We start from the raw sequence: 12,961 nt of genomic DNA on the forward strand, positions 1-12,961 counted from the left end.
AACTGGAAATTCTACTATGTAAAATGGGCAGGAAAGAGGGTTCATCAAGCAAATGGCAGGAACATTAAGCCCTAAAACATCAGCTGCTTTTCAATATGTGGAGGTAATGACCTGCAACTTGGTATTAAGGTATAACTATGGTAAAATGTTTAGGCTCATTAGCAGAAAAATTAGTATTTCAAACATTTTTAGTATACTGATACATTAGCGTGTCTCTCAGGACAGGCCTGTGCAGTGTTAAGGATTACCTCATTACACCCTTTCCTCAGTACTCTAATGGCACCGATAAGCCAAAGAAATATGGAATTCGAATGGGAATAGAAAGTAAAATTTGGGAATGCTCAAGTTTAAGGCAAAAGAAGAAAGGGATATAAAGTATTGGAAAGATGTAGATGAGGTTGTTGGTGTCAGTGCATAATTCTTTCCTATGCTATTATCAATCTAATAGGCATTAATAATTTATCTCACTAATCATGCCCCAGGTATATGGAAGCTTGACATATCAAAAATAGTTACTTATCACCTACAATATACAACACTTCGCTACATAATCACAATAACTTGTTGAAAGGGATTTATATTTATGATCTCATTTAATCCTTCATCTTCAAAGTTAAATTATAAGGCCCTGTTATTCAGATGAGAAATAAGACACTTGCAATGTTATAAAGCTTGCCCAAAGTCATGGTGTTAGTAAAGCAGACCCAGGATTCAAACCCAGTCAAACAGAATCAAGTGTCCAAGTTTTTAAGCTATTAAGGAGAAAAATATTTTGCATGCCTTCACTTAGATGCTTTGGGGCATGGAATCCAATGAAATAGTACTTAGATGCCTCAAGTGCATATTCTGTTATGAAGGCAGAACACCCTGAAAGGACTACCAGTACTTTAACAAAACATCGGCAAATGTGTGCTAGCAAAGAACAAACTGAACAGGCAGGCTCGATCCCCAGCCCTGGTCGGGGGCACATACAGGAGGCAACCAATCCATGTGTCTCTTTCACATGGATGTTTCTTTTTTTTTCCCTTTCCCTTCCACTCTCTAAAAAAATCAATGGAAAAAATATCCTCAGGTGAGGATTAACAAATAAACAAAACAAAACAAACAAACAAACAAAAAAGATGATGACAATTTTTTTTAAGGACTCTGATAAAATCATTTGTCATTTATTAACTATTGACCAGGCAAGCATTCTCTGTCAGAGTGGCCTAGCGCCAGGTGATGGAGTGTGGGGAGGGGGAGAGAGGGAGGGAGGACAGGAAAGACTCAGGACAGAAAAGAATAAGATGTGATCCTAGGCCTTAATGAGTAATAGAGTCATCTTGTTCAAAGTAATTTGTAAACCTCCTAAGTGATATGAAATCTATTGTCCTACAGCTACACTTTATGAATATTTATACACTAGGATTCATGCACCAGTGGGGTCCCTTGGCCTGGCTGTGCTCTCTCATGATCCGGGACCCCTTGGGGGCTGTTAGATAGCTGGTTATGGCTCAGTCCCCACAGGTCTGATCCGGAAAGGAGGGAGCCCGATCCTGCGCGTTGAGTGTCTGTCCCTGGAGGGTCAGTGACTGGTCGTTCTGTAGCCTGGGCTTTTATATACATAGATAAGAATAAAGTAGATGTAGGCAAAATCTCCTCTTCAACACACAGAGTGCTTTTTTCCCCAAACCCTTCATCCCTGGTGGGGCCACTATTCTGTTTGTTAACTTGAGCTCAGATCACTGCTCCTCTGCTCTTTCCATTGACCAAATCAAGTAACAAAACCTTCTGTTTGGAGTTTGAAGGGAATAGTATGTGATACTGTTGGAGCAGCTTTTGCATTAATTTACATTAAAAAGCTGGAGATCACAGGACCTCCTGGAAAGTGAAAACTAGATGCAATTGCTCCCGCATTTTAGTAGTATACCAGGGATGACAATTTTAATGATACGGGCACTTAAATTCATTAATCTGTTGTCCTTTCTCAGGGGAGAAAAGCAGTCCTTTTATATTCCCAGAGCAATGGAGGGGCCAAGGCAGGGGGGCAAATTAGAGAAGTACCAGTCTTCTCCCGGTGACCAGAGGCCAGTGAGGGGCTCAGAACCCCAGTGTCCATGTGTGCCTCTTACACAGGTGCACACCCCAAAATATCTAGTCAGATCTGTCTCTCTCCTGTTTGGAAAACGTTACGATTCTTTTTTTTTTTAAATTATTATTGTTATTTACCTACATCAGCCCCACAAATTATTTATAGAGTACTTACTAGGAATAGGGTACAAATAGATATTTCCAGTAATTTCAAAATAATCATTTCTAAAGTTCCTAAAGTGCTTACTAGGAACAGGGTACAAATTCATATTTCCTGTAATTTCAAAATGATCGTTTCTAAAGTGCTTAGCTAGAGCTTTCTATATATATATATATATATATATATATATATATATATATATATGTGTGTGTGTGTGTGTGTGTGTGTGTGTGTGTGTGTGTGTTTTACCTCTTCACAGTGAAATAAAACAAACCAGCTAGCAAAGATAGCAAAGCACCTTAATGACTTCTTCATTGCAGTCCCCTTTCCTTTTGTCCTTCTGCTCCTTAATCATCGCAGAATATATTATATGTAGACCCACACAAATTCTGTTAAATCTGTTTTATTTATTATGATAGCAACCTAAGGATTACTCTATTTGGCAGAACTCTCTTTTAAAGTGGCCAATTACTATTGATTAATATAGTGTGTACTGTAATAGCATTGCTGGGATAAACTGTAATAAATTTATTTTCTTTTAATAGGTACATAAGTGCAGTTGCATAAAATCAGGGCAGTTCTATATACATAAAAATGATAATTTATGCATTGGTTTGTATCATCATAATGTTTAAATTACTAAGGTTCGAGTTTATGATGATAAGCTATATTTGGCTGTAGCTATATAGATGTAATTAAATAAAATACTCTAAAAATCTATAGTTTGATTCATAAAAGTATGTTAGAGGTTAAGCTATATATATATTTCACTAAAATTCATAGTCTTTCTAAGAACTATTGCTTTAGGCTGTGCTTCTGCCAGCACTAAATTTTTTAGAAACTTTTTCTTCACCAAACAGTATTTTCTTGAAGATATGAAACTTTATCCACAGGATGGAGAAAGAAAAGTTACAAAACTACAAAGGCAGAGTCTATTTTTACTCTATTTAGATCTGAAAAACCCATAATAATATTGAAGTCATCTATAATTAATGATGTGGTTTCTTTTGCAATTTTGTATTTGAATATGTAAACGGAAAAACAACTATTTTAAAGAAAAAACTCTACTCCTCAGCCTAAGAAGAGAGAAATTTTGAACACTTTTTTTTTTTTTCAATTCCCATATTAGCCCCGTCTTTGTGGTCTTCATTTTCTTTAGTTGATGTGGAGCAAAATGTAGATGCAACCAGCACACAGGTTAGAAACAAAGGGATCTTTTGCTTCCCAACCACCCAGTATAAGTCAAGGAGTATTTGCAAACTATTAAAATAAATGAGCATTTAAACTTGAATACTTTAGGAAAAATAGAATAAAATGTGGTCTGTGAATGCTATCTAAACATAGCAGCTTGTATTTCCTTAGTTGGAAAACTGGTGTTGTTTGTTTGTTTGTTTGTTTTTGGTGTTTTTTTTTTTGTTTTTTTTTTTTTAAATAACAGCTGCTGAACTGAGGTGGGGTGAGAGGCAGAGTGTGGTGGTGATGGGCATGCTGGGCCAGAAGACCACTGTGAAATCTGCCAGCGGAGATTCCAGACCATGTGGGGAGAGGGGACTCTGAAAGCATCTTCCCTGTAGGGCCACGCTGAGGACACAGATGAAATTTCGGAAGAGGGGGCAGATTCTTCCCCTCTGCCTGTGGTATCCACGTTAATCAGCAGTCGCTTTTTGAAGTATGATTCACAGGGTCACATTCACCCATGAACATGCAATTAAGAGGGGAAAATTACATTAACGGGGATAATCAAGTTATCTTGTAATTAAGTTTTTGAGTAAATTGGTGTGACAATTCTTTGTGCTATAATTATGTGATTCAGAGATAATGGACGGTACATTAGACATTATATCTATAAGTAAAACAATCTCTTTAAAAACTCAAGCTGTTATCCCTGTAGTATTTCAAATAATTTCAATCACATGCAAGTTTAGACTGACTATAATTAATTATGATTAGAGGAAATGTATAATTTTATATTGATATTGTGATATTATTTAGAACATTTGTCCTTGGAAAACTGTTTATTTTTTGTTTGTTTGTTTTTTTAATGTATTTTATTGATTTTTTACAGAGAGGGAGGGAGAGGGATAGAGAACTAGAAATATTGATGAGAGAGAAACAACGACCAGCTGCCTCTGCACACCCCCTATTGGGGATGTGCCCGCAACCAAGGTACATGCCCTTGACCAGAATTGAACCTTTGACCCTTCAGTCCACAGGCTGACGCTCTTGAGCCAAACTGGTTTTGGCTGGAAAACTATTTAAATGAGACAGTTGTATTGGAAAACCCCTTGCTTAAATGGCCAAATGTTCTGAGTGGCAATATCATATTTTTATGAAAGTAATAAATATATTTTGAACTATTTTTGGCAGTACTTTGCTCAGAATAAACATGGGAAGTCAGCAAAGTATTAAATTTGGAAATAATGTTTTAAGATCAATATAGCATAAAATAAATGTATTCCTTTCACAGCAAGTGTTTGTCTTAACTATGTACTCTTTTAAATGCCCCTTGGGTTCTGATATGCAGTGAATTTTTTATATTTCTTTATCAATAACTATTTATTGATCACCTCTGAAACAAGAACTATGACAACAGCTAATTGACTGCCCCACCCTTAAAGATGGTGGCGTCCACAGCCACAAGATGGCTGTGCCAGGCCCCTCAGCCCCGCCGGAGCAGCAGGTGCATGACATGCCTACCTCCAGAGTCCCCCAGTCCCCCTAGAGCCAACTCAAGGCACAGGCAGGCCCAAGGCTCAAGTTACCAGGGCTGGCCAAGGTTTGATCTGTAGGCAGTGGCAGTGGCAGCAGCAGAGGTGGGGTGGGACATTACCTTCTAATTGCTGGATTGCCTCCCACCCCTGAGGGCTCCCAGACTGTGAGAGGGGGCAGGCCAGGCTGAGAGGCGCCCCCTCCAGGGCAAGAATTTTCATGTACCAGGCCTCTAGTTTTATTATAAGTCCCAACTCTCACCTCATTGCTCTTTTTCACCCAAATTTATTCTGGTTAGATAACATTTATTATTCTTGAGACTATTCATTTGTTTACTTATTTTTTTTGGTTCTGACCAAAATATAAAGTTCATAAGTACAGGAGTTGGTATTGTTCATTGCTGCACCCTCAATATTTAGAGCTGTGCTTGAGACATAAAAAGTGCTCAGGAAAGTGATGCTAAATTAAAGGCCATGCTGAGTTTTCATATATGTCAAAAACTGTCATTCAAAAGACATATATATATATATTATTAATTTTATAGTATAAGAGGAAATATGAAGATATATGACATCATCATGTTACTTCTAATTTTCATGGAACCATAAAAAAAAATTACACATGGTTGCATTCATCTTTATCCAACTGTATAAATTTCTAAAAGTTAAACTTCGGGGGTGGTGATATAATCTTAAATCTATTATTCTTTTTAATTTTCATTGTTAAATTCTAATACTAAAAAGTAGAAATAAAGGTAAAAAACCTCTATCAATTTATTATAGTTAAAAGTAATTTCTAATTAATTTGTATTTGATGTTTGTACAAATTCTTTTTTTCTTTTACTGTTCTTTAAATTTTCAATCAGAAATTATTTTATTATTTTAAGGCTAGGTTTTTTCATAAATGATTAGTTTAAGGATATTGTAGTATGAGATTAATTTAAAATATATAAAATTGATTTTTAGATATGTGGGAACATTGAAATAATTCAAATATTTAATAAAATAAAATTAGCATGTTACAAATCCCTTAACTTTTTATTCTGTTGTTGTTTTCAATTTTCTCAAATATAACCTACTTTGGTGTTTTTTACCCTATATCTAAAAGTTTTGACTTATGCAATATCTAGTTGCAATAATGAGTAAAACTGACATGAAATATCAATATTGGCCAGGCTAAATGGTAGCTGACATCAAGTTGGATTTCTGAAAAAATAAAAAAAATTGAAATGTTTTTGGTGTATAAGTACTGCCTGACATCATTTGTCCTTCAGAGGATCAATAGCTGCATGACCTAAATGTTATTTATATTGCTTTATATAAAGTAGCCAGAGAGACATGCTAAGTACTTTCCGTTTAAGATTGAATAACAAACACAATTTTTTTAAAAAATCAGAAATTGAGTTTCCTTTCCTAAAATACCATGAGATAACTTTTCTAGGTAGCAATTAATTGCAGTTATTTATTTGTCTGTGATTTAAAGAAAATATAATATGAGTTAATTCATTTATCTCCATATTCAACCAAATTAGAAAAAGCAATTAACTTATCTCAAATCAATTATAAAGCTCTTAACTGCATAATTATTAAATGGTAATAATTTAAATGTAAAAATGACAAAATATTCCTACTGAGGTTTATATCTATTTTTAGCTCCAGTGAAATACAATAACATCATTTCTTACTTAACATAGTAGTAGGAAGATATGACATTTCTTTTCTGATGGATTCTGTTTTTTTCATTGAAGAATGGAGAGAATTAGCTAAGCAAAATAAGCCAGTCAGAGAAAGACAAGTATCACATGATCTCACTTACATGTGGTATCTCATGAACAAAATAAAGTGACAAACAAAGGTATTAAAGCATACAACCGACTGATGTATTTCAGAGAAAAAGGGGTTGGGAGAGCAGGAAAGGATTAACCAATTAATTTTTATGCATATATGCATAGCCCATGGACAGACATCAACAGGTTACTTTGAAAAGAGGTTTTACATAAATACCTACTTCCATTAGAAATATCAGTAAGAAATAAAGACATCAGAGCCCTAATATCATATAACATAAAAATTAAATTTACTTAGCTTTTCAGGACTATACATACATACTATATATTATGTATTTGTTTCTGTGATTCTTGGTTGCTAGCTAGGTAAAACTGAATTTTACATTTGTGATTTCTGCTTACAAATCTAAAATTGCAGAATTTTCCTAAAATTGTGCTTATATAAATAGCTGAATAAATTTTAAGCTAATGTAAACCTAATGGGATATCCCAAAGGCAGTAAACCATTTGTAAGTCCAATACTAAGTGATTCAGATTGCTGCCTGCTATATATGTACCTTATAATGCATTTATTATCACACCCTTGTCTGATAGTCTGCTTCAAAGTGAAATGGGTCACAATGCCATGTCCTCGAGCAATCTCTGAAAGTTTTTTTGCTCTCTCAGTAACTGTTGCCTCTTGATCTCCTGACAATTTCTCAGCAGGTGTGTGCAACAAAACAGCTTTCAAGTCAATTGGCATAGTGAGTGTAAACTTCATTTAGGAGTGTCAGTTATCATCATAAAATATGATTTCCTTAATAGCTATTAAATATCACAGCAAAGAAGAAATAAATTGATGTGATGGAACAATTCAGTGAAGTCCTGGAATGTTGATTTGGAACTGAGGAGTGACAGGCATCTTGGTGTAAACAAAACCAGAGTAGCCACAGTGACCCTGGACACTGGACCTCATATTCATCATGTTGGCTTTGAAATATGTATAATTAATGTATGTCTCCCTTGATTGCTGATTCAATAAATCTGATTTGGCTATTTCCATATTTATTAAATTTTACTATTTAGTATGTAAATGATGTGTCTCTTTCAGCTACAATATTGCTTACCAAATAAAATGTCTTACAAAATATTAGTTTACTTCATTTTAGCTTCCATTTAATTTTCCTAGGGTACATAAAGTTGCAAGCCACTTAATAGATTTTTGGCATAAATATCCACATTATATGGGGTCCATATTGCTTAAAGAGCTTTATAATATGCTAGAAATAAAATTTTGCTTGGTATCTAGAACTAATCCATAATATGTTGGCTCAACAGAGTCAATCAAATGGAAGTTCCTTTATTGAAATATAATTGTAGTTGAGCTCATTATTAACATTCCTGGGTTGTCAGTGACATCGGCATAATTCAGGTGAGCAAACAAACTTCCTTTAGTAGAAAAAAATTTCTAGTCTGCATTTTCCTCTTTCTAAAAGAATAATAACAAGCACAATAGTAACAGAATTGCAACAATGCTGTCATTTTGAAATTAGATGTAGGGAATCTATCAGATTTCTTTTTTAGCTAATTAGAAGAAGGATATGGAATTAAGATTCCCATTCTACTGGGAACTTGGAGACAAATTAAAATGTTCGATATAATTAAATCATAGAGTTTGAAAGGACTTGAGAGATCATCTATTGTCTTAAAGTCACTTCCATCTGAGAAGGAACAAACTTAAATCATCCTTCCATGATTACTATTTGAACCCTTTTAAGGATAACTACAGTTAGCTCAGCAACAAAAAGCTATGTTTTAATGATTTTCATCATTGGACACATCATCCTGATATCTAAATATCTCAAGCTTCAGAAAAACATTTGGGATGCCATCAGTTTATATGGAAAGAGAAATATTTAAAACCTTTCAATGAGGAATTGAAAAGCTGTCCAATTTGTCCATGCAAGGTTGCTGTGTTCTAAGCAGAAGGAAGTCCCTATTTCTTTAATGGTGTTTGTTCTTGGGTTTCCTTTCAAACATTTTTGTTATTTTATAATTCTGCATTGATATTGACAAGTCTATATCACAGTTTCTTGACACAAGAATTATAAAAGAAGCTCTCAAAAATGTACTACATTGGAGTTAAGTTCAATAGATGAGTTCCTCATTGTTCCTACTATTATACAGTGTATGTTTTTGTGTCTTAAACTTCTGCAACCCTGCACTACCTACATGTTCTTCCCATTGTCATAATTAATCCCCAAATTTGTTCTCCTACTCACCTTGTTAACCCACATTTACTCCTGGGATTTTGTTTTATTAAAATAAATTTGAATATGTGAGGAGTTAGAAAAATTATTAGAACTGAACTCACCTTAGGAGAGAAGGTGGCATCATTGATGGAATGCATGTGACCATAAAGTGACTGCTCACATTTGCCCTAGGAAGACAAAGTAGAAATAAAGTCAAATAAATTCTATGCAACGGATAAAAATAAATTAAAGGATACTTAATTGTATTTGTTTTCAAGCAATGTTTAGTCCAACCATAAAGTGAATATTGTCTCATGATAGGAAATGTTAGCTTTTGATATCAGCTACCATTCAGAATCAATGCTGTGCTGATGAGTGTGCCACCAGAGCTGGTACCTAAACTGAAGTTCTTGTGTCCTTGCTTTTATACCCTTTAACTGGTGGTGAAATCTCACCAAATGGCACCAGTATGCCATTAGTACAGTTTTCATGCCATGGGGCAGAATAGTGAAGACATGATTTCTATTGCTGCTGGAGTTGTGGAGTCCTTTCTCTTTTTTGTTTTTAGCTATAAGATTTTTTTTTAATTTCATATTTTTCAAAGTTTGGCATTGTAATCATTACAAGTATAAAAATGTTATGACACATGCACAGCAGTATTTTTAATACAAAATAAGCATTTGTTTTGTGAACACCAAACTTCACATGTATCCATTCAGATCATGTTTTCTAAACAAAGCTAAAATTAACTACAAAAATGTCCAAGCTTCAGTTTAAATGATTCCAGGAAAATTGACCTGTAACATATTACAAAGGCGATTTCAATGGGAGAGGGATGGTTTCACTTTTACACCAACATTCAAAGGGCATTCTTTTTTTCTTTTCTTTTTTTTCCCCTTTTTTAATATATTGATTTTTTTTACAGAGAGGAAGGGAGAGAGAGAGTTAGAAACATCGATCAGCTGCCTCCTGCACACCTCCTACAGGGATGTGTCCACAACCAAGGTACGTGCCCTTGACCAGAATCGAACCTGGGACCCTTCAGTCTGCAGACTGACACTGTATCCACTGAGCCAAACCAGTTTTGCCGAAACTGGTTTATATATTTATTTATTAATAAATATTTATTTATTAATTTCTGAGAGGAAAGGAGAAGGAGAGAGAGATAGAAACATCAATGATGAGAGACAATCATTGATTGACTGCCTCCTACATGCCTTATTGGGGATTGAGCCCACAACCCAGGCATGTGCCCTTGGTCGGAATTGAACCTGGGACCCTTCAGTTAGCACGCTGATGCTTTATCCACTGAGCCAACCTTTGTAGGGCATCAAAGGGCATTTTTAACTATCTGAGGGAAATAATCCAAATTCTGTAGAAGAACCAGAAAACAATACTCCTGGAATATTGTTGATAGATTTTTATTGTGGTATAAAATTAAAATGTAATCCAATACTATAATATTCATTCAACAAGTTATTTTTCAGTGTTTAAACCAACAGGGAAAATCCTAGATACTAAGGATGTATCAACGAATAAAACAAAGAACCTTGTCCCCACTGACCTTCTGGAGGAAAGGGAGGAAACGAGTATTTTTAAGAGGTATACAGTATGTCAGAAGATAAGTATTAGAAAAATAAGGAAAGTCGGGCAAGGGGAGGGATACCATGAGTTTGGGGACTGAAGGTCGAAGGGCAAATCAAATTATCAAGTAGAGTAATGTGGTTTGACCACCCTCAGAAAGTAAGGTTGGAAAGTCTAAAGTCAGTAAGGGAGTTAACCAAGCAGACATGTGGAGGAAGCATTCCCGAAAGAAGGAAAGGCTAGAGCAAATGTCTCCAGCTGAGAGTTCCCCTGCAGTGTTTCTAGAACAACAAGGGGCCAACATCGCTAGAGAGAAGGCAGTCAGGAGAGTAGGTTTGCTCGGAAGGCTTCATCGACTCTCTTTCACTACCTTGTATTTACTTAGTCCTCTGCCATGTGAGGCTGAAGAGGGGATACAGAAAAGACTACAAAAAGAGATAGAGGTAGAGGCCACCCTCATACCCGTCACTGTTATCCGACATTCACAGAATACTTGGAATTAGGCAAAGTGGGAAAGGCTTTAACTACTGAGATCTACACAGCACTCACAATTGCTTTAAAATAATTAAATTTCAGATATTTGTACAGACTTGGGACATGCTATTGATACCTTTTCACAGACTGAAAAATTATCTATATGAACTTAAATTTTTTAAAAATATACTGAACACTTTGGCACTCTCTCAGAATCACCCCTGCCCATGTCATCCTGCTTCAGTGTCTTGATATTGTTATAACATTAATTATGCTGAGAACTTCAAAGCATCCAAATTCCTAAAATGGAAATAAATCAATTGCAAAGCCAAGAAGGTGAAGTCTAAATTGTTATCATTAGCTTTCATATATTATTATTTTAGGAACTTCAATGGTTGTTTTTGAGAACTAGTATCATATAGTCATATGACATTATGCTTGTAGAGTAAGTGTTAATATTTAAAAAATACACTTAAATTAGCAAATTTGCCTCAATATATTGATATTTTTACATTAATAACAGTTTTACATTTGGCCCCCTTCAAAATTGCAAACCTCTGAACTATTTGATTAATTAGTGAGGAAAGTGGAGTTTTCTGACGCAATCCCTGAAGGCCAGTTTTAATGCGGAGTGGAATCTCCAAGGCACTCTTGAAAAGCCCTGGAAATATGAGGAAATAATGGAAATGCTGACGGACCACATTTGAGCTGCTATAACAAAACCTGACTAGAAGATAAATGTTTCATGAATTAAGAAAAGTTAAAAAAGCTTCTTTTTCTCTCCAGCTTTGTTCCCAAGATAAAAGCGAATGTGCTCTTTCGGTGGGAGAGGGAATATGTGGGTTACTAATATGCTAGTCTGCACACAGCCCTAATCAAAAGCAATACCCAAACCGGGACACCAAAGCTTAGAATAACTTCTTTGATGAAATCTTGTCAGAATGGTTTCATTTCAAAGCAGTGGAAGAAAGGGAAGAGTTGTATTTAAAAAAAAAAAAAAAAAAAAAGCATGTGGCCTAACACGTCATGCTCTAGAGCGCCCATGTGCAAGGATCGCATCATAGTTCCTATCGTTGGCCCTGGGGATCCAAATATCTGGGGCTTAATTCTTGGAACCGCTTCTTAATAGCCATGCAACTTGAAACAAATCGCTTCATGGCACTGTGCTTCAGCTTCCTCATTCATTCTAGAAACAAACCCAAAGGTTAAATACCACTACCCATGTCCAATGGGGTAATATTGAACCTATGGTTTTGTTTCAAAAATTAAATGAGAGTGGAGTGCTTAGACAAAGGAGAGCGTGACAAATATTGGCTCGCAACCATTGAAAATGCTGATCACTTCCAAATCAACATCTCTGCCTTTAGCTGTCTACCTGCCTCTTGAAAGGAAGGGGTCTCAGAGGCAGCAGTGCTGTTTCTTCCGTCTGTCCCTCAGTCATCCCCCACGTGGCACTGCCCTGCTTCGTGCCCTCTGTCTACTCACCCCATCACCTTGGGCACTTGGGCTGACTGGACTCGTCCAGAAGAGAGCACCAGCAGGAGGCCGACAAGCAGAAAGAGAGGGCAGATAAACCACCACTGCTTCCGCTGTGATTTTGTCAGTGACCTTGTCTTCTTCCCAATCCCACACTCCAGCTGGGAGGTCCTCTCCCATGGCTACAGCCCATGGGTGTCCAATAATGCTCTTGTCCTCCTGTTCCTTCAGACCTAGAGGTAGTGCTGGCTTCCCATGGTTGCTAACCGTTGGGTGCCCTGTTTGGTCCCTTAACCCTGTTCACATTTCTATAACATTCAACTGGAGTTTTCTCCAGGTGTCATCTGCTCCCTGCTGGGGACCTGTCTGATATAGCCTGCCGGACATAATACGCTAAAGCAGACTTTAACTCACTACTTCCCAGTTGCCTACTTGATCTTTGCCAAATAGTTCCCTCTGAGTAAATGGCAT

At 36.1% G+C, this 12,961-nt stretch overlaps 1 protein-coding gene across 1 annotated transcript in view; it reads right to left on the reverse strand.

Moving 5' to 3' along the window:
- SPAG16 (sperm associated antigen 16) overlaps nt 1-12,961 on the reverse strand; it is a 560,091-nt gene that overhangs the window by 166,293 nt on the left and 380,837 nt on the right. Inside the window, exon 14 of the mRNA XM_036422106.2 lies at nt 9,079-9,144. Coding sequence (XP_036277999.1) covers nt 9,079-9,144 — 66 coding nt within the window. The remainder of the gene's footprint in view (nt 1-9,078; nt 9,145-12,961) is intronic.

This window comes from Pipistrellus kuhlii, unplaced genomic scaffold (assembly GCF_014108245.1).
Source record: "Pipistrellus kuhlii isolate mPipKuh1 unplaced genomic scaffold, mPipKuh1.p scaffold_m20_p_7, whole genome shotgun sequence".
Taxonomy (NCBI): domain Eukaryota; kingdom Metazoa; phylum Chordata; class Mammalia; order Chiroptera; family Vespertilionidae; genus Pipistrellus; species Pipistrellus kuhlii.